Source organism: Gracilinanus agilis, chromosome 4 (genome assembly GCF_016433145.1).
Source record: "Gracilinanus agilis isolate LMUSP501 chromosome 4, AgileGrace, whole genome shotgun sequence".
Taxonomy (NCBI): Eukaryota; Metazoa; Chordata; class Mammalia; order Didelphimorphia; family Didelphidae; genus Gracilinanus; species Gracilinanus agilis.
This window is the reverse complement of record NC_058133.1, coordinates 287,929,098-287,951,761: the sequence shown is the minus strand read 5'-3', so window position 1 is coordinate 287,951,761 and position 22,664 is coordinate 287,929,098. Positions and strand designations below refer to the sequence as shown.

Here is a 22,664-nt window from a genome sequence, read left to right as displayed (position 1 = left end):
CTGCAATTCTACGATATTCATATATGTTACTTTCCTACTCAAATTCTGAGATAAGGCCAAACTGGCCTCCTGGACATCCTTTACACATAGTATTGCATTCCCATATCTGGGCCATTGCACTGGCTGTTCCCCATGCCTGGAATATAATCCATTTTCACTGACTACTTGTAGAATTCTTAGTTTCTTCCAAAAATTATCTTGCATATATTTTGCATATAATTTGAACTGAAACCTCACTTATATAGGACTTTTTTCTCCCATGTTAGAATATGAAATTCTTAAGAACACCATTTCTATTTGGATGACCAGCTCTTAACACAAAAATAAGAGCTCTTAACTTTCTACATAGTGAGTACTTTAAGAAATGCTTTTCATTAGGGGCAAACTAGGTAGCTCTAGATAGAGATCTAGGCCAGGAGATGGGAAACCCTGGGTTAAAATAACTTCCTAACTTGTGACCCTGAGAAATCATTTAACCCTAAAAGCCTAGCCCTTACCACTCTTCTCTTGCCTTGGAACTGATACTTAGTATTGATTCCAAGAGAGAATGTAAGGATTTTTAAAAAAGAGATATTCTTTTCATTAATTACTTATATATGTCTCCTACAATAGAATGTAAGCTTAGGAAAGGTATTCTGTTTTCTTTTTTTATAGTCCTTAGTGTCTAGTAAAGTACTTGGCACATATAATACTTAATAAATGCTTGCTGATTGATTGATGTGATCTGAAGGGAAAATTTGAAGGGTTATACCACTTGATAATGATCTGAAGGAACTGGTTTCTATCATCAGCTCAAAATCTAATTCATCAAGTAATACGGGACAAACCCTTTTGCCTTTCTTTGTCTTTTCTATAAATGAGGAGAAATATTAAAAATTTTGCAAAATATATAAGCATGGGAAACTAGAAAGTCACATTTCATCTTGTTATATAAGGAAGAACTTATTATAAAGCTTTCCAGAAGTGGAAAGGGCTACCTTGGGCAGTAATGAGTTGTCCTGAAAAAAGAAGTGTTCAAGAAGATTCTAGATAACCTCTTGACATAGATGTAGTAGAGAAGATTCTTGTTCAGAAATAAATTGGGCAAGATCCACTTTGAAGTTCCTCTAGTTCTAAGATTTAATTATTATGTAATCCATATGAAAAAGTGACAAAAATCAGTTACTAATCCAGCTGATTTGTCTACATGGAGTCAATGTGTTTCTGAATATCTGGAAGGTTTAATGAATTTTTAAATCTAGACTTTTAGAAAAAAAAATCATGCAGATACTATTCATCTACTTTTTGCTTCTCTTCCTAGTCCAGCAGTATATTTTGATTCTGCTATATTTTCAGATTTTCAGATGTCTCTGGACACTACCAAGATCTCTTTCCTTCTTTCTTTCCTTCTTTCCTTCCTTTCCTTCTCCTTCCTTTCCTTCCTTTTTTTCCTTTCTTCCTTCCTCCCCCTCCCTTTCTTATTTCCTTCCCCTTCATCTCTCCTTCTTTTCTTTTCATTAATTACTTATTTCCTCTTTTTCTCTTCCTTCCCTTTCCCTCTGTCTTCTCTGTTTCCCTCTTTCAAATGGTGTTTTTGAATTTTTCTTCAATAAAACACTATTGACTTCAGAATTCAGTAATCTTAATTCTTTAGAGCACTAAAATTTTATATAAAATATCATAAATATTCACTCCATAATTATTTGAGACTTTCAAGATTTGAGGAAAGTAACAATAAAGAACTTGGAACTGAAACCTATACAGGCATGCTGGTGTAGGATTTCAGGAGAGCTAAAATAACTATGCCTTTCACTAAAAGGAATTATTTTAAGGTCTTTTAAAACATGTAGTCACAGAATCTCTTTTGTAAAAACTTTAATTATTGATTTACCCATTTTCATAGCCATCTTTAGCTTGCATCTAACCATGACAGCTTCATTGCTGCATGTCTGACCCCTATAATTTAGCTTATTGAGGGCAGACCTAGAGGGAATAAGCTCAAACTCCAGCTGGAGAATAGACAAGAGGAGCAATTTCCTGAGACAGTAAGGCTGAACTGTATTACTAAGGAATTAAATTTTAAACATTTCTTTTCCTAGAATTCAAGAAGGAAGAGAAAGCATATCTTGTCATGGAGTCTAATGTATTATTTTGCTTTTCTGACAATTAGGTGGTAAACTGATATTTACTGGCCCAGGACCCATTGAGCTACATGCTCACTGCATCCTTGTGTCACATGGTGGTGAGCTCCAGATTGGATCCAAGGATGAACCTTACCACGGCAAAGCTCTGATCCACCTACATGGGAGTTCTTCCACCACCTTCTTTCCATATGGAGCCAAATTCCTTGCTGTGAGGAATGGAACACTGTCCTTGCACGGTGAGTCAGCCCAGTGAACAGCAGAATGAGTGTGCTAGCTACTTTCCTTTTGATCTGGACCTGTGGTGATTTCATCTGTATTCATGTTCCCTTCCCAGAAGTGACCTCACCCCATGAAAGCATATTGGCAACCACTCTGAAACTTCATTTTAGAGAGTTCTCTGGAGGCACTGAGAGGTTAATTGCCATCACATACCAAGGCAATCTGTGTCACAGGCAGGTCTTGGAGCCCACTGTGTCCTGACTGAGGCCATTCTCCAGTCACCACTTGTACTTGTTGATGTGCCTCTTATATTAATATTTGTGAAATTCACATGAATTGCACTCCTTTCTTCTTTTGAGGGGCAGGTTTTGAAAATCCATTTTGGCCACTATCAGCCACACCTTTTGATGGGGCATGCATACGTACTATGTGAGGATGCCAGAGGCCTCATGGAAGAAGCTTGTCTCTTGTCCCTCATGACTCCTGGAGCCCAAAAGACTGGCCCTTGACCCAGACTGAAGTTAAGTCTGTCCAACCAGAGAGGCCTAGAATTCCCACTGGGAATTTTAAGAGAGGGGTTTGAGGGAAGGAGAGCTCTCTATTGGTCTGGAGACTTTTCCTGGTACAGAGGCTTTTGGCTAGTGAATGGAGACAAATGTAGCAAACTCAGCTTAGTTAAACATGACTAGGTGATTATGTGACTCTTACTCCAGCCGTTACTACTTAATAAATAATTATAAATTAATATATAATCTCAAGAAAAGTTTAATCATAATGATAAGAAATAGTGGATAAAATCAAAATATTATTAGTAACAATGGGGACATCAGTGGTTTCAGCATGGAACTATTCCTTTAAACTAGATAATTTCTCTGTTGCCATTATTTCTTACATATGTCTCAAGGACTCATCCACTATCTATGATGTGTGATGATGGAGAGTGTTTCCCCATTCTTATGAAATCATAGGACCTTTGCTATCATGATTATTTAATACTTATTCTTTTCTATTCTACAACCTAGTGTCATACGTCACATACCTGTTTTAATCTTGACAAAGTGCTGAGAAGGTTATGTCTAGAGATCAAAGAAAGGACTTTGGATCAATCAATCAACAAACATTTATTAAGCATCTACTATATGCTTGGCCCTGCACTAGGCATTGGGATTACAAATACAGGAACTAACATAGAATTTTCTATACTCTATAGGACCTCAATCTGGCCTTTAATCAACAGATACTATCTCCTACCAACTTTTTTAAAACAGAAGCTTTTTCTTCAGTCTGTTAAAAAATTAGCTAGCAATTTTTGATGTGGTGATGGGGAGAGGGAATCCAGAGGACAGAATTAGGAACAAGGAGTGGAAGTTGTGAAGAGGGAAATTTAGAGGCTCGAGGTAAGAAAAGCCTTCCAAACAATTAGAGGGTGAACTTTAGAGAGGGTGGAGAGAAACCGAGGCTTTGTTTAGGGTGCCAGACATCAGGAACTATCCCTTCCCATGCCTCACAAACCTCGAACAATCTCGTGCCACGAATTGTGGATACATGATATGAATATTATCACATTCCATTCCTCTCCTGGTTCTAGTGGCCTATGCCTTCAAAGGAAAAATGCCCTCCTTTTTCCCATTGCCTTCTACTTGCTATTTACTTGCTCACATCTTAGCCAACTCGTTGGCCTTGTAGCGTCCAGGGATGTTCATAGGATTTGGACTGTTGGGAAGAGGGATATTTTCCCCTGATATTGACTGGATCCAACCTCAAGTGGCCCAATTCTATCCTACTCCCTCCTCAGCAGTATCTTCAGGATGTCCCAGGATCTGCTTTTTTTCCCTCCCCCTGGACCTTGTCTCCTTATTTCTCTTTCCTTACTTTTCCCCCCTACTTTTGACCCTGGCACTAGAATTTCTAAGAAGAGACCATGGTGATGCTATTAGCTTACCTTTCTGTAATGCTTTACTTATAGTATGTTCTTTGATCCTATCCTTTATGTGGGCAGTTCAAGAATCATCCATCTCATTTTACAAATAAGAAAAATTAAGGCTTATAAAAATTAAATGACTCATCCAAATTCCATAAATCTAGGAGCTACTGTTGGGGACAGAGATGGGTAGAGTTGAATCATTTGAGGATAGGTACAATAAATATCTACGCATCCTTCCCCCATGCCCAGAGTCTATCCTTGGACACTTGAATTCCAAGCTGGAACTTAAATCCAAATCTTTTGACTACAAAACCATTGTTCTTGTCAGAACAATACCACCTCTCTTGGTATGTTAAATTTTTAGAGTACTAGGAAACCAACAGATGGGGAAGGATAAGGAAATGAATGCTTAATATAAAAGTTTGTCAGTTTATATATATATATATATATATATATATATATATATAATTAGAGCAATATTCACTTTAGTATTTTAAGCTTTAAGTCCAGATTCAGAAATCTTTCTGAATTGACAGATACTAGGAGATCATACCACCATTTTTACTCCCCAAATTCTCTTTTCTGTTTGTTCTTATCACCTAGCTTTTGATGTGATGTTAGAGTCCAGCAATATTAAAGGATAATCCCCAATTCTTTCTTAGGGTCATCAAACTACTTGGGTAAATTGGCCTTATAGACTATTGGATGTCCTTTTGCCTTTTAAAACTGGACAATAAAGAGGAGAGGGCATGAGATCAGAATGATCCCCTTCAGTAAAGTCTTCTGTAGCTCTTTATTATGCCTCTTCCATTCTTATGCATTTGGGAAGCTTTCCTTGCTTTGATTTAGAAGTCTTAATATATGTGATCTAGATACATTATAAGCTCCTTGAGGGAAGGGACCATATTTTATACTAGGAATCTCCCATAGCAAGTAATACAAATGCCTTGCATGTAATTAGTATCTAATGAATTCTTTCTAATTGATTATTGTAACTGTCACTAGTTTTGGTATTATTATACTACCAGTTTATACCATCAAAATGCAGTGAGTGAGTTACTGATCACGAAGAAGTTAGTGAAAAAGAATAGCTTCCTATTATTCCCTTTTCTCTCTTTGGTTGACTTAGATCATCTTTCACCCAGACATTTTGGCATACTAATAAGTAAACCAATGCTTCCACATTTTGAGGACCATTGTCCTAGAGTATAGATAGCTGGGTGATGACGTAGATGGAGTACTTGGTCTGGAGTTAGGAAGACTCATTTTTCTGAATTCAGATCTGATCTCAGATACTTATTAGCTATATGATGTTGGGCAAATTATTTGCCTCTATTTGCCTTAGTTGCCTCATATTCAAAATAAACTAGAGAAAGAAATGGAAAACTTTTCTAGTATTTTTACCAGGAAAACCCCAAATAAGGTCATGAAGAGTCAGACACAAATACTAACTCTTTGGGGTGAGTAGAATAAATAGGACCTCAATTTTCCAGATGAGAGACTGAATCTAGGAGAGGCTACATATCTTACTTACAGTTATTTGGCTAGGCCAGTGATGGCTAACATTTTAGACTGTGCTTCCCCCTACCCCTTACCCCAGAGAGCGGAGGGAGAAAACACTCTCATTGGACTGCTGGGCAGAGGGGTGGGTGAAGTGAAAAAATGTCATCAGGTAAGCAAGGAGAGGGGGAAGAGAGTGGATCTGCCTGAGTTTCTCTGTCTTTCTAGTATCATCCTCACAGAAAGGGGTTTGCATGTCCTCTTTGGCACTCATGCCATAGTTTCATCACCACAAGGCTAAGCAATTGCAAATCTGGACTCCAGTTCTGGTCTTCTATTTTGGAGTTCATTGATCTCCCCAAGCTATCTTTTTTAGGGATGAAATTTATCCTTATTATTCTATTAGAGAATATTCCTCACCATTTCTCCCTCTATTTTAGTTAATAAGGGTAGGGAGTGAACTTTTGATTTCTTTGCTACTGAGAACTCTTAGATAAGAAGCACTTCCTCTCAGTGTACCTCCTTACCACTTTTTGCTTTAGCAAATTGCATAAAGGACAGAGCTTAAATAACTTATCCAGTGATACATAGTCAGAATACTTCAAAGGCAGGACTTAAATGCAGGTCCTCTTGGCTTCAAGAATGGTTCTCTAGCCACTAATCACACTGCCCCACCAAGCCACTTTTTGGTAAGTAATACTAAAGATGAAAGATGATCCTTCAATTTTTGAAATTTATTTTAATGCCTCTTTATTGATATATTTTGTTTCTGTTCCCTTTTTTTCCCAAATATATGCTTTCCCTTCCCTACCCTCCCCAAAATCTTCTCTTATATCAAAAAAATGGAAAAGAAGAGAAAAAAAGCAGTGTAGCAAAACTAACCAACATATCAATTGAGGCTGACAACATATGAGTTGTTCCACATCTAGTGGTCCCCATATTTTTGCTTGCAGGTCTGTGTTTCCAATGTATACTGTTCTTTATGAGCATTTATGTGCTTAAAACACATTGGAAAGGAAAGATAGACTGATAAGGCTTACAATCAATAGCAGGCAATAAAAGCAAGCCATCCCCTCCCCCTAAATATATGTCTAGGTTTGTGAAATTAAAAATAGATATTGCTACTTGACAACCACTGAAGTGGTTTTGGCAGCTATAAGCAGAGAGACCTATTCATATTTTTCTTCCTAGTTCCTTTTCTGTTTTCCTGGGGCCATATTGAAGCTACAGACTACATAACAAATTGCCCAAGGCCCCATTTGGGAGGAACTAGGAACTCACTGATACAAAAAAGCAGTAATCTAGAAGACAGACAAATGCAAGTATTCTCTTGCCTGAGATATAGATACTCATCTGCACTGTTTATATGGATGGTCTGTGATTGAGTAAAGGACATAAGTATTCTATAAAAGCAATACTTTGTTTTACTGAATAATTGTAGAATCAGATGGTATAGTAGTTTAGTGATCTAACAGTTATTTGTTACTGCAAAAGCAGATCACCACCTGAACTCAAGTCAAGTCAATAAGCCTTCATTTAGCACTTACGAATGACCCTTGAGAGGTAGGTAGTTAGGGGACACAGTAGACAGGGCATTGAATCTGGAATCAGGAAGATCTGTGTTCAAATCCATCCTAGAGCACTTGCTAGCTGTGTGACTCTGGATAAGTTACTTAACCCTGTCTGCCTCAGGTTCCTAATTTGTAAAATGAGTTGGAAAAGGAAATCGTAAACAACTCCAGTGTCTTTGTGAAAAAACCAACAATAATAACAACAAAAAAAAAACCAAATGGGGTCACAAAGAGTCAGACACTATTGAAATGACTATACAACAAATGGGCCTGGGCAAGTCACTTAGCCTGAAGTTTTCCTTAATCCACTGAAGAAGGAAATCGCAAACCAGTATCCTTGCCAAGAAAACCCCTTAGACAGCATTGGTATGCTACAGGATCATGAAGAGTTGGACGTGACTGAGTGATTGAAGAACAGCTATGTGCTAGACATACTGCAAGATGCTGGTGGTACCGAGGAAGATAAAAAGCTATCTCTGCTCTCAAGGAGTTTCATGGTATAATGGGAGAAGGAAAATACCAACTACTACTTTGTACAAATAGGATAAATTACAATCAACAGAGGGAAATCACAAAACTAAAGATCAAGAAAGGCTTCCTAAGGAAGGTAGGGTTTTACTAGGGCTCTGAAAGAAGCCAGGGAAGCAAGAAGGCAGAGATGAGGATTCAGAGAGTTCTAATAGCCAGTGGAAATGCCTGGAGTTAGGAGATGAAGCATCTTGTGTGAGCAACAGCATGGAGGTCTTTTATCACATCTCTTGAGTGCAAGAGAGTAAGCCATAAAAAGACTGAAAATGAAGGAAGAAGCAAAGGTATAAAAGACTTTGAATGCCAAACAAATAATTTTATATTGGATCCTAGTAAAAATGCCACTGGAGTTTATTGAATAGGGGTGTAAGTGTAAGATACAAGGGAAAAGAAAAAATATTTTCTGGGGAGAGAAGGGATATTAAGGAAGGCTTCTTGGTGAAGATGATATTTCAACTGAATCTTAAAGGACAGAAAGAATTTCAATATAAGGAGATATGGAGAGGGAAAAATATTATAGGTATAGGCAACACTGTAAGCAAAATTAAACTTAAACTATCTTCCATTTTATTATTTAGTATCATCTTGCTTGGGTTAGGGTTTATTTGTTTGTGTAATATCATATGGTTAGATTGGGATGAGGTTCCTGTTCCCACTAAGGGGTTCTAGCTCTAGGCTCATATATACTTGGATAAGTTGTAGATGAGCTTAGTCTCTAAATAGAGGGAACAACTTTTTTTCTCCTTGTCTCTATTTTTCTATACTCTCACTTCAGAGCCCAGAGGAAAATCATTTAAGCATAGGTTTGGTTCAAATCTATGATGTTTCCAAAAGGGATTTTAAGGTGCTTGTATATGTAAGTATGTGCATGTGTGTTATTTGTGTAGTCCACACCACATGGGGTTGTCTAAATGTAGCTCACAAGGAGATGTGACTATTACTAGAACAACTCCCCCAATCTTCAAACAAAACTTTGAATATTGCCAGGAGGGTTATAGGAGATTGGACCTATGAGGTTGACCACTCTGCTCTGCTTAGAAAGGGGATATCAGGCTAGAAATCAACAAGGTGAAGAGCTTGCACTTCAGTGATATCTTAGATTAACTAAGAGAAAGAGAATCCCTAGTCTCATCCAAAGGGAAATTTCCACAAATGTCTCATGAGGTACTCTCTAAACATGGATATACTTGAGGCACTGGCCCTTCTCATATTGGCTTCTTACTTCTCTCTGTAGAGAGACTAGAGCCATGTATCATAAAACTAGAAAATCAGAAGAGGTAGGATCTCCCTTTTCCTAAACTCTTACCAGCTTCAGTTCTCACTTAGGCACAAAGGATAGACTGTATTGGAGAACCTATGGCATGTATGTCAGAGGGAGCTGATCCCCTCCCCCTCTCCATTGCAACTGAGGACATCACCTGCACCTCTGCCCAGGCTCACATGTGGTGTGAGGGCATGTGGTTTGGGTACTCAGTCTCTAAAAGGTTCACCATCACCGGATAGACTAATCATTCTCCACTGGTGATGAAATTCTTGTACTAATTGGCTCAAATCCTTCAAGGTCCTTTCCAGAAAGGACCTCACTCTACAAAGTAGAGTACATTATAGGACAGCTATTTATTTTCTCCACATACACAAAAAATGTTTAAAGCAGAGCACTTGTAAGTATCTTTTGACAAAGTCTTAAAACATGAGCCAATAATCTGTAATACTCTCACAGCAGGTTATGAAATATAAATTATTTTGTGGGACTTTTCCTTTCACCTTCACCTGGACTTGATGCTACTATCTGAAAAGCTATCCCAGTGTCCATGTCAAGGCATGGTTTGGTCTCAGTTTGCTGTTAATGGTCATATTTTCCTCTAAGATATATTGTAATATCTATATAAAAATCTTCCTGATACCAGTTAGCACTGATTGAAGAAGCCAAGTACTCTTAAAAAATAAAGCCCTTCCCTTTTGTCTTAGAATAGACACTAAGTATTGATAAGAATGTAAAGGCTAGGCAATTGGGGTTAAGTGACTTACTCAGGGTCATAGGATAGGAAGTGTCTGAGGCTAGATTTGCACCCAAGCCTTCCCAAATCTAGGCCTGGCATTCTATCTACAATGCTACTCTAGGTGCCCCTTGAAGCCACATACTCTTGAATTCCAGGGGTAATTCCTAGCTTTGAAAAATCCATATCTTGCATTGGCATTTGATCAAACAAAAGCAGAAGAGGCAGCTGGGCCCCAACGTCAAGGCTGAGGATCATCTAGTCCACATGTTACTCAGTTCTTGGCATAGTGCCATGGAATATATTAGATGTCTAATAAGAGCTAGTTGACTGATGAATAAGCAGTTGCTCTAGCTATAGGTTGACAGAGTAGGGAGTAAGGATTCTCTCCTTCCTAGAGACTCACAGAATCTACTCACACTCAGCAGACACAAGAAAGAGCCCTTGAGGGGGGAGTAACTTCTTTTAATGTCTGTTGATTGGGCTTCTTTTATTTCTGGGTCAATGGCCAATCCTTTTTGACACAGTCTAATCAAGGCATCAAGGTGGAAGGACAAGAACAGTGACCAATAGGCACCCCCTGGTTGTGCATGTTCTTTAACAAGGGACAAACCACCCCCCAGTCCCACCCCTCATATTTGTTTTTTAATTTGCTTAAGGCCAACTCAAAATTTCTTCTTTCAGAGGTGCATACTTCTTTGTTTCTGAGTTCCTCACTTAACAGCCTTCCCTGGCTTCTTAGATTCTGCTCCCACCAACTAGAAAACACCTTTTGATTTAAATCAGTCTTCTTGGATGGAAAAAAAAATCTTTGCTCTTGGTGCATTTGCTTCCCAGCAGCATATTCAGACCATTCCCGGGCATAGCTATAATCAGGGCTTCTTGGAAACTCTTTATGTAGCCCACAACATAGCCAGAAGCAGAGTAGTGCCCAATGAAAAGGAGGCTAGAGGCCTTTAGCTGGCATCTTATCCCTCACATCAAACAGAACCATTTCTGACTGTTTCTAATTTAGCCCCAGCTTGAGTTGTGTGGAACTGCACAAATTGGAATGTATGTCAGCATAGTTTTTCCCACCTTCTCCCTCCTTCCTTTCCTTCATCCCTAACATTAGGTCCCCTCCACCCTCCCACTTCACAATATCTTATCATAGATTAAAATCACTAAGCAAAGAGACTTTGAAATGCTCATCTGTCACAGGGAAGACAGAATTAAGCCAAAATTAAATTTATCCTTTCTTTCTCTCTTCCTCCATTCCTTCTTTTGTTCCTCCCTCCCTTCCTTCCTTCCTTCCTTCCTTCCTTCCTTCCTTCCTTCCTTCCTTCCCTTATTTCTTTTCTCTCCTACTTGCTCTCCCTCCACCTGTTTCTCTCTTTCCCTTTTCCGTCCTATCTCACTTACTCCTAGCCCTTCTCCTTTTTACTGTCTTTTTCTATTTATGTCCATGTCTCTCTATTTTTCTCTCTATTTCTCCTTTTCTTTTCCTATCTCTTCTTACTCTTTCCATTTCCTTACATCTCTTCCTTGTCCCTTTCTTTCTCTCTCCACTCCCTCTTCCTATCTTTTTCTTTCCACATTCTTTCTCTAGGTCTCACCTTCTCTTCCCCCTCCCCCCTGGCTCTTTGCCTCTGTCTCTTCCTATTGTCCTTTTCTCCCTCTTTTCCCTCTCTTTGGCGTACCCCCCCATTCCATTTCTTCTCCTCTTTCTGACTTAGTAAATATTGGGAAAAGGAATGTTCTACAGCTCTGGTTGAGTTCAGATTGTTTAGTAAGTTCTGTCAACTTCTCAAAGTGATATGTTAATATGACTAAAAAGTCCTGGAGTTCCATATGAATGGCAGTTTGGTGCTTGGGTGGCTGGAGTCAATGGGGAAATTTCACAGTTGCCTTTGGCTTTAGCCAACCTGACTGCCAATCAGGGTGCACCACCCATAAAGTGACTGCCATTCACACGTCATTTTTAAAAGGGGTTGCCATCAGCTGGGGCAACTTGAATTTTTGACAATGTAATTATGGTTCTTGCTTCCACAGTGGGAGTCTGAGCAGGATGGAGGGAGTTTTATTGATTGTTCAGAAGGGAAATTTATCAATGTCTCCTGTTCCATTCCCACTGCCTCCCTGAGAAAGTTGCATGACAGTTTCTTAGGAGAAAATGATCTTCCTGGCCTTGTCTGGATTCCTGTCTTTGTCCTTTTCAGAAAATTAAGAGAGAGGAATCAAGTATAGATTCAAAGTTTTTTTTGTGAAAAGGGATAGGAATGGACTGAAAGCAAAGCTAACATAGTAATTTTGAGTACCAGAAGTACAGAAGAAATAAAACGATGAGGAAAAAGTACACATGACAGATGGCTGAGGGGCTAATTTTATCCGGAGCTGCTAGGATTGTCTATAAAAATGATTGGGATCTTGTATTCAAATCACATGCTACTTATAAGGAAACAGTTCTTACAGATAATACTCTCCCCTTTCATCTTACCCTCAGTGGTGGGATGCATATTTCACTCACTTTGGAATGAAGGTATAGATTCAAATTCCATATCTAGTAGTAGTCTTATCAGGTTGCAATAGATGAAATAATGCTATGGTAAAAAGAGAGACAGCCGGGTGAAGTGGATAGGTAGTTGATCTTAGAGCCAAGAAGAGCTGAGTAGAAGTCCTTCCTCTAATGCAGTGGTTCCCAAACTTTTTTTGACCTACCACCCCCTTTCTAGAAAAAAAATATTATTTAGCCCCCTGGAAATTATTTTTTTTAATTTAAATTGCAATTAATAGGAAAGATAAATTCACCTGTGGCCATCACTGTCTTCCTGGATTGCTGCAGCACCCACCAAGGGGTGGTAGCACCCACTTTGGGAATCACTGCTCTAATGCATACTGGCTATATGACCTTGAGTAAGTCACTGAACTTCCAAGGGCTTTGGATCATTGGTGTCAAACAGAAAATCCACTAATCCAAAAATAAAGGTCCTTGAAGGCTGCCTATTGATTTATTTTTTAAATGATTTATTATCTCCGTTTTATTGTATTTTTATTAAATATTTCCTGATTACATTTAATCTGGTTGGGAGACATTTGAGAGTGAGTGTTGCAAGTTGTCACCATATCTGTGGGGCCCATATTTTACATCTTTGCACTAGACATTTTTCTAGACTATAAGCTGTAGAGAAGGAGTTGATCTACTTTGATAGTGGGAATTTCCTCATCTGGGAGGTTCCTATATCAATTAAATCATAGGTCTGGGCCTTATCCTTAGAAATATATAATAAGAAAACATTTGTACATTATGTGCTTTTTATTATGTTAAATATAGCTCTTATTTCTATAATGTGGAGAAAGTTTCTGAGGTATACAATGAATTCTGCAAAGGCATCTCTTACTTTTTCCAAACTGTTCTCTTTCCAGGATATTTTTTTTGAAGTCTCCCATTTGACCCAGGATGATATTTCTCCGTATCCTCCTAATTTAATTTTAGGGCTCTGATCTCTTCTTACTAGGCATCACCTTCACAGATCCATGAAGTGCCTTATAAACCAAGAAAATAATTACCCGTTTCTGTTCTTCTCCCTTCAGAGTATCTCCTCGGGTTTTTATTGCATATCCACCCATTTCTTCAAGACCATGATCCCTCCTTCATGTTCTGGTCCTGAGGCTCTTCAGGTGAACCATAGCAGAACTGTAGGCTTTGGGGAGGACCTCATCTCCCTAACCTCCCAGCTTAGGGCTGTAGCTACCATCCCTCCATGACAGGATTTCTGGGATGTTTCAAATTCATAAGTTGTGTTCATCCACTCTTCCCAAGGTTATTGAAACCTAGAGGCATAAATTCACAACTTATTATTTACTATAGAATGTATTCAGTTTGTGAGACTGAAATTTCTTGTGCCTTTGGCTACCAGGAGGCTGGAGTTGAATAATACACAAAGGTACGATATTAAAATAAAGATCTAAGAGTATAGTTAAATATATATGTATTTTAAACTCAACAAATAAGTTTATAGTTAAATATTTGCTTTATATATGTACATAAAATATTTCTCTTTATACAAATATTTATATATTTCTAATTGAACATCCACCCAATGATGTTCTTGGTTGTCAAAATTCTTATTCCTTCTAACTAATTTTCCTTGATTAAGAACTCTTTCCCCTAGAATTTAGTTGTTACTTCTTCCCTCCATCTCAAAAAAATATGCAAGAAGGAATATTTTTCTTTGGTCTGATGATATTTTTACAAAAATAAACACAAAATCCTGAAGGCATTCAAACTTTTCTAAGTATCACAGGAAAACATTATATTTGGATATTAATAATTTAGAGTTTGTTGTCATTAGATCCAAACTGGGACAAAGTTTACCTTTGCATTGGGTATGAGAGGCATAATGGTATAATAGCAAGAACTCTCCCTAGTGTTGGAGCCAGAAGACGCGAGCTTGAGTACCAGTTCTGACATTTGGGTACCAGTTCTGACATTTAGTAGCTGTGAGATACAGAACAATAAAGATTCCATATGTACCTTATTGGGTTACTTTGTGGAAAGCACATTGAAAACATTTTTACACTCCCTGCCCCACCCTATCTCCCACAGCTTTAATACCCTAAAATGTATTAAGACTTTTAAGACACTGTATAATATACATTAAAAAATTATTTGCTATAAATTATCTTTAAACAACTTACTTGAAATATTGATTATATGTTGGGCTGTTGATTGAGAACATAATAGAAATAAAAAATAAAAATATTTATATTTCAATAACATTATTATTAATAATTCAATATGAACAAAATATTAATTATTTTTATTATGAAGTACTTTATCAGCAATTTTATATGTAAATAGTTTTTAAGTAGGTTGTTTAAATCTAAATTTTACAAAATTATTTTTAAAACTTTAGCAGGTTTATTCCTAATATGAAAATTAATGTTGATAATTAAAAAACAATCTTATCTATTAAAACAAATTCATTGAGAACTCCATTTTAGGAACTTTTTTTGCATTTACCATTCACACATATATTTGGAATGATTTACACTACATTTATAAAGTCCTGCAATCTAGACTTTTCACTGATTTAGATTGAAGTACTCCAAAATTACTGCAAGATATTCATATTTTACTTCAACCTTTAAGCCAGTGATTTTTTTAAACTTTACTCTTTTCTTGCCCCTTTGCCAGAGGGAAAGCCCTTTGAGACCACCTGCTATCACTTGCTTTTAGAGAAAAGAAAAACCAAAACCTTAGCATAATTAATCAGAAGAATGGCATTGCTTTTGATAAGACACCTATGAAGCAATGTCTACTGTTTTGTCACATGCAAATTATTAATTCATGTGAAAATCAAAATATAGTCATTGCTGGGTACCTTAGGAAAAAACAATCCCAAACTAGATTTACACAAAAGATTTGTAGGTCCCCTTTCCAGTTGGCTCTCCTCCCCTGTTCAGCCTGGGAAGGTTTTGGCTGCCAGTGGGGAGTGAGGCAGGAAGTGTGCATGCAGAAATGATGAGATATGGCAGCAAGGGGGAGGTGCCCCAGGCAAGGTCATTGGACTTAGAGGGTCAGAAGGGATGTGGCATCTCTCCTGGCCATGAGGGAAAGGATAAACAAGAAATGAGGGAGTGACTTTTTGCTTTATGAAAAGATTTACTGTGGCTTTCCTTTAAATAGCAAGTCTCCCATTGTCTCTAAAATATGATTCAATTTACAAAAGTTCATTTGGCACTTAGGATTTTAGGAATATATTTTGCATAAAATAATGCACATCTGTAGAAAAGAACAGCCTATACTATACTAATCTAATCTAAGGTTTTCCTACTTCCCCACCAATTTAACATTCCCCTCAATGTCAACTAATGGTCTTTTCCTCTTTTTCTTCCATTTAATTAAAACTCCTTTCTTCCTAGAGTCAATACTGTGTATTGATTTCAAGGCAATAGAGTGGTTAGGGTCAGGAAATGAGAGTTAAGTGACTTACTCAGGGTAACACAGCTAAGACATGTCTGAGGGCACATTTGAACCCAGGCCTGGTTTTTAATCCACTAAGCCACCTAGCTGTCTCTTCTTACCTCTTACTTTTTTTAAAATTTAGAATATTTTCATGTTTACATCAGTCATGATTTTTCCCGCCCCTTCTTCCTTCTCCCCTCCTAGAGCTGACAAGCAATTCCACTGGGTTAGATATATATCATTTTCAAAACCTTTTTCCATGTTATTCATATTTGCAGTAGAGTGATCTTCTAACATCAAAATCCCAATCATATCCCCATTGAACTAAGAGATCGATCATATGTTTTTCTTCTGCATTTCTGTTCTCACAGTTCTTTCTCTGGATGCGGACAACATTCTTTCTCATAAATTCCTCTGGATTATCCTGGATCACTGCATTGCTGCTAGTAGAGAAGTCCATTACATTCAATTTTACCACAGTATATCAGTCTCTGTGTACAACATTCTCTTGGTTCTTCTCCTTTTGCTCTGCATCAATTCCTGGAGGTCTTTCCAGTTCACATGGAATTCCTCCAGTTCATTATTCCCTTCAGCACATTCATATTCCATCATCATCAGAAAACACAATTTGTTCAGTCATTTCCCATTTCATGGACATCCCTTCATTTTCCAATTATTTTTCCACCACAAAGAGTGCAGCTATATTTTTGAACAAGTCTTTTTCCTTAATATCTCTTTGAGGTACAAACCTGGCAGTGGTATGACTGGATTTTACCTCTTACTTTTAAACTTCCTCCTTCTACTTATTTCCCTGGCTGATATTTCTATTGTATCTGAAATTTCTGCTTCCTTCTCTTAAGCTTCTCTTCCATATCTTCCCTTTTTGTTTCATTGAGCCACGTCTTGCTTTTTGATTCCTTTCATAATTTTCCCTTGGATATTATAAAATATGAGATTCATATCTTTCTCTTTTGTAATCACTGTTATGTAGTCATGACTGGATTTGGTAGTATATATCTGTATGGCAGTGGTGGGAGTGGTGCTGGTTAGTTAGGCAACTTGTGAAGATCCCTTTGCTCAAAATTTAAGGGGCTAATTCCAGAGTTTGGAGAGTTGATAAGTTCTACTGCTTTACTCCCCAATTTTTAGCAGGTAGTGATCTCTAAAAAATGGCTACATTACCACATAACTACTAAAAGGAGAGGACACAATCCAATATGTAACTCTCATATATTGTTGTTGTTGAGTTGTTTCACTCACACCACCTAGTTGGGGTTTTCTTGGCAAATATATTGAAGTGCTTTGCCATTTCCTTCTGCAGCTTATTTGACAGATGAGGAAAGTGAGGTAAACAGGGTGAAGTAGTTTGTCCAGGTTTATACAACCAGTAAGTATCTGAAACCAAATTTGAACCTAAGATGAGTCTTCCTGACTTCTTGCCTAGCACTCTATCCACTGTATCACTTAGCTGACCAACAGAGAGGAATTTTAGCCAGCCAGATTGCTGATCTGGACTGCTGGGAATAACACAGTTGCCCACAAATGCCTTTGGCAATTCTAAATGAAGGAAAAATTACTTTAGGCTGTAAGAGTTTTTGTGGTCTTGTAGCAGTCTTCTGTAAATGTACCAGAGTGCTAGTATACATGTCTCGCTCATGAGATGAATTTTTGGCAGCAATGCGATTGAAGTTGGATGGATATATACATACATACACATTATACTTAGGTAGAAGCTATCCAGCCATATATACATACATGCACACATATAACTATATATATAAAATGGATTCGTTTTTTATCTCAGTTCTCATAAATAAGGTCTCAACTCTTCAAATATTCTTGAACATTTGAATGCTAATTGGTCAGGGGTGATTGGCCTCATGCCTCAGGCTTTTGACAGCCTTTTCTACAAGTTAATTATCAGGTTCCTAGCTTATAGACAGCCTTTTTGAAAGCTCTGTTTGGTTGTTGATGAAACTGGGCCTTGCTACATTCTCAATAGCCTTAGACTTAAATCACTCTCATTGGCATTTAAAAACCTAGGAGGGGTTGCTTCTCATAATTAATCTAAAGATTACATACAGTCAGTGACATGGAGAGCTAACAGTTATTTTTGGGTAGGCAATCTGCTTAGCCTGGATATTATGAAATATCCTAAGAATGACCTTGCCAGAAACTACTGTTATCTTAGACATGGGAGGGAGGCAGAAAGGTATGAAAGCTTTTATAGAAGTTAGAAGAAAAATGAAAGTTACCATTTTGATATTCAGGTTCATGGCGCTGTATAAGTAACTATGTTCTAAATGAAACCATGAATCCTTAACACAGATTGTAAGCAACCACAAGAAACACAAAAGTTTCTTCTCTCTAGGAAAGGAGTCTCCCCAAATGGAGTTTGTAACTTCAGTTAAGGTATATGATAAGGGATGATAACAAAAATGACAGAAATGATAATAATGCTGGCTTAATAACATCATTTCAGTTTTACTTCTAGAGAAAGGAATGGATACTTTCAGTGACTGGAATGTAGAGTATAGCCATCATCACCAAATCTCAGAAACTGTTTCACTTATGAATTTAATGGTACAGTGGTACATAGTGTGCTTAAAATGCATGTATGCATGCATCTATCCATCCATCCATCGGTTCATCTATCCATCCATGCATTCATTCATGCACACATCCAACCATCCATCCATCCATCCATTCTTTCATCTTTGCAATGCTGTCAAAAAAGAAAATGAGATAAAGTAGGCTTAATTCAAAGAGTAAGAACCAGGACAGAAATTGCATCAGTGTTTAAATCTGTACTTTTTAAAAAAATCCTCACCTGTCTTAGAATCGATACTATGTATTGGTTCCAAGGCAGAAGAGAGAGAAAAGCTAGGCAATGGGAGTTAAATGACTTGCCCAGAGTCACAGAGCTATCAGCATACCACTTATGAATCTCAAGAGTTCCCTAGGTAGTTACAGGCTAGTGCAAAAATCAAGGCCCATAATAAAATTTTAAAGCTTATTGCCTTATGCCAATTTGAAACTACATGAATAAAAACACACAAAGTGACACTGATGTATCTAGTCAAACACTCCATGAAATTTTATTGTGATAGTGAGTAGCCGAAGTGATTTTTTAAACAAAAAGTTGAGAGCCCCTTTGTATGAACACTGTATTTCCAAAATGTGGATAATCTTCCAGGTCTGTCGATGTGGTCTGAAGTTCTCATACGAACCAGGAACAGATGTTCCATATGGTTCTAGTTGCATCCTGATAAGACTATTTCCTGGGTATTTTGACCTTTCTACTTTGATTCTTTCTGGCAACCTGTTTTGTAGCGAAGAGGTGAAAATAAAGCCTGATTGTAGCGAGGAGGGGAGAGAGAGCCAGTTAAATTTTCTTTCTGTACATCTAGAAAAGGCTCACGGGATTTTGGACCAACGTCTTTGAAAGAAAGCAGGGATTGTTACAATGTCCAAATGAGTTTTCTTAGCCTTGGCCGGAGCCCCAATGCCAAGGGAAATGAGGATTCCAATTCTCAGCAATGGGAGCAGAGTTCTGTGCCTAATTCCCTTTCATCACGGGTGCTGGAAATTTACACTGATCAGTTGTGGATGTAGCCAGCTGATCTGAGCATTTAAATGATTGCTCCAGCCTGCATTCTCCTTCCTGCAGGCGCACATTCCCTGTTTCACTCGGTAGCACCAGAGATTAACTGGCAATGATGCAAAAGGCTCACAGCTGCATGCAGATAACACTGAGCACATACAGGATTTGCCTTGCCAGGGTTTTGCTCCCATCCAGGTAGTAGGTATCATAGCTAGTGGCTCTCAGCAGTACAAAAAAATGATACATTTAAAATTCCCTACGCTATCTTTGGTTTATCTGATCATCTTATGTTCTTGCTTTAACTGTTCCTAATGTCACATTTAGGTCTTCAGAAGTAGAATATTTTTATTAAGCCAACATCATAATTATTATCTACTAACAGTTATACGGTATCCATATATATGTAGTACAGTGTAAGAACTGTTAAAAGAAAATGCAAGATGGTACTCGTTCTTCAAAAATATATACACTAAAAAGTTTGGACGTCAGTCTAACTCTCTGAGTTCCAAGTTCTCTTTTTAGTAACACACATCCCATGTGCACAAAACCCTTCTTGGATAAAATAACTTTATTGTACTTTGGGCTGCCAGCAGCCATGAGTTCTTGGGATAGGGAGACCCTTGGTCTGTCTTATTGAGGTTGCCAGCAGTGCTCAGAATGGAACATTGCTGGAAAAAAAATTATGCCCTTGAATAATCTGTCTAAAACTCAAGTCCCAGGGAATGTCAACATTGGCCAAGGGAGAAGAGTGAATACTTAATCTTGTTAAGAATAGATAGAGGGGCAGCTAGGTAGCTCAGTGGATTGAGAGTCAGGCATAGAGACAGGAGGTCCTAGGTTCAAATTTGGCCTCAGACGCTTCCCAGCTGTGTGACCCTGGGCAAGTCACTTGACCCCCATTGCCCACCCTTATCACTCTTCCATCAAGGAGCCAATACACAGAAATTAAGGGTTTTAAAAAAAAAAGAAAAAGAAAAGAATAGATAGAAATGTTCAAAGTTGGTATCCTTTCAGTAAGGCCATTCATGGCCAGTAAGGAGTACTAGTCACTAAGAATTTGAAATATGCGAGTGACCCTCCTGTCAGTGTGCTTAATGAGAAAATCCTTTTCCTGTTATCCAAAAGATTGATATTAACTGTACCTCTTTGCTGAAAGCTAAGTTAATCAATGAATAATTTTGTATTGAGCTTTAATGCATGCACAAATACATATATTACAGACCAAAGGTAGTGCTCTATCTCTGTGTGGGTTTAGATCTCTATCTCTATCTGTCCATTTGTTTGTCTGTCTATCTATCTATCTATCTATCTATCTATCTATCTATCTATCTATCTATCTATCTATCTATCTATGCTAGCTAGCTATCTACCTTTGTGACCTTGGATAAGTCAATGAATCTCTTACTGCTCTAAGCAACTCTGGGGAGTTTCCTTTACCAATAAAATCATGACTAGTTCCCTTCCATGTTAATAATAATACCATGAATAATGATCAAGATGGATTTGATCTTTCTGTTTGATATGGGGAAGAGGCTCCATAAGACAGGTTCATATTAAAGATTAATTCTGAGTTATTCTGTGTAATAAATATGCAAATAATATAAAAGCAAATAAGCCATATGTAAAAATAGTTTATTTTAATCAGCTAAAATTCATCTTCTCACCTTCCTAACTCATTTTTCTCTACATTTGAGAATATAAGAAAAATAAAACCAACTATAAACATGTATAGTCAAAACAAATTTACACATTGATCATATCCCACAAAACTGTCTCACTCTGCATTTGGAGTCCTTTACCCTTCTACTAGAAGGTGGGTAACATATTTTATCATTAGTCTCCTGGAATCATGGTTGGTCATTACACTGATAAGATATCAGCATAATAATATTTTTTTTCAATATTTTTTTTAATTTTTTTTAAACCCTTGTACTTCGGTGTATTGTCTCATAGGTGGAAGATTGGTAAGGGTGGGCAATGGGGGTCAAGTGACTTGCCCAGGGTCACACAGCTGGGAAGTGGCTGAGGCCGGGTTTGAACCTAGGACCTCCTGTCTCTAGGCCTGACTCTCACTCCACTGAGCTACCCAGCTGCCCCAGCATAATAATATTTTATCACATTTCTATACCTTAATTTGTTCATCAATTCCCCAATGTATATATCTATTCTTTTGTTTGACATTTAAAGCTCTTCAGAACTTGGCCTTTTCTTACTTTCCAGTCATTTTAAATTCTACTCTCCTCTACTTATCTAGTATACTTGATTTTCTACACACACATTACTTCTCCTATCTTTGTGCCTTTTTCTCAGCTGTTCTCCATACCTGGACTGCTGTACCTCCCATCCTTGACACCTGGAATCTTTGGATTCCTATAAGACTCTGCTCAAGTACTGCTTTTTCCATGATGTCTTTCCTAGTCTCTTAAACTATCATTTCCACCTTTTTATGGATAATTTCCATCCATTCTTCATTTATTATGTTATGATTTTTTTATATTTTCTCCCCATTAACACTTTTCTCTCATTAATGACTCTGAGAACAAGGACTGTTTTCATTTCTTTGTATCTTCAGTGCTTACCTCAGTGCCTGACATAATAAGTACTCAATGCTTGTTGATTTACTTCTCCATTTTTACCTTTTAAATTTAATAGACATAATGATAATATTTATTAACATTTTTACCATATACAATGATTTTTTAAATGTTGCCCCCCCCCTTACAACAGCCCCATGAAGCTTATGGGGACTGTTATAACTATATCCATTTCATAGATGTGGAGAACTCTACACGTTAAGTGACTTACTCAAGAGCACAGAGTTAATAAAGAGTTTGTGGCTGAAATTCAGGTCCACATGGTCTTCTTACTGTACTATATTGTCTTGTTATGTTTTTCTTTTATTTAAAGGTTGCTATAATCAAGTGACTTCCCTGATATCTTAAGTTATTGACTATGGCAATTGACAAAATAAATGGTACCTTTTTCATCACATTAAACACTTTCCCAACCCCCAGCCCCAAATACCTTAAACACTGGTACATATGATAAAAAACATTGCTCACTTTATGGATGAGATCAATTCCATAAACAAAAATAATAGCAATTATATACCACTTTAAAATTTGGTAAATATTATCATCTAATTTCATTCTTACAACACTTGAAAGTAGGAGCTATTATTATGTCCTTATTTATAGATGAGGAAACTGAGGCAAACAGGTGAACTGACTTGCCCAGGATTACACATATAG

At 37.5% G+C, this 22,664-nt stretch overlaps 1 protein-coding gene across 1 annotated transcript in view; it reads left to right on the top strand.

Annotated features, from left to right (window-relative positions):
* PKHD1 (PKHD1 ciliary IPT domain containing fibrocystin/polyductin) overlaps window positions 1–22,664 on the top strand; it is a 685,806-nt gene that overhangs the window by 238,215 nt on the left and 424,927 nt on the right. The window contains exon 27 of the mRNA XM_044675345.1: window positions 2,150–2,359. Coding sequence (XP_044531280.1) covers window positions 2,150–2,359 — 210 coding nt within the window. The remainder of the gene's footprint in view (window positions 1–2,149; window positions 2,360–22,664) is intronic.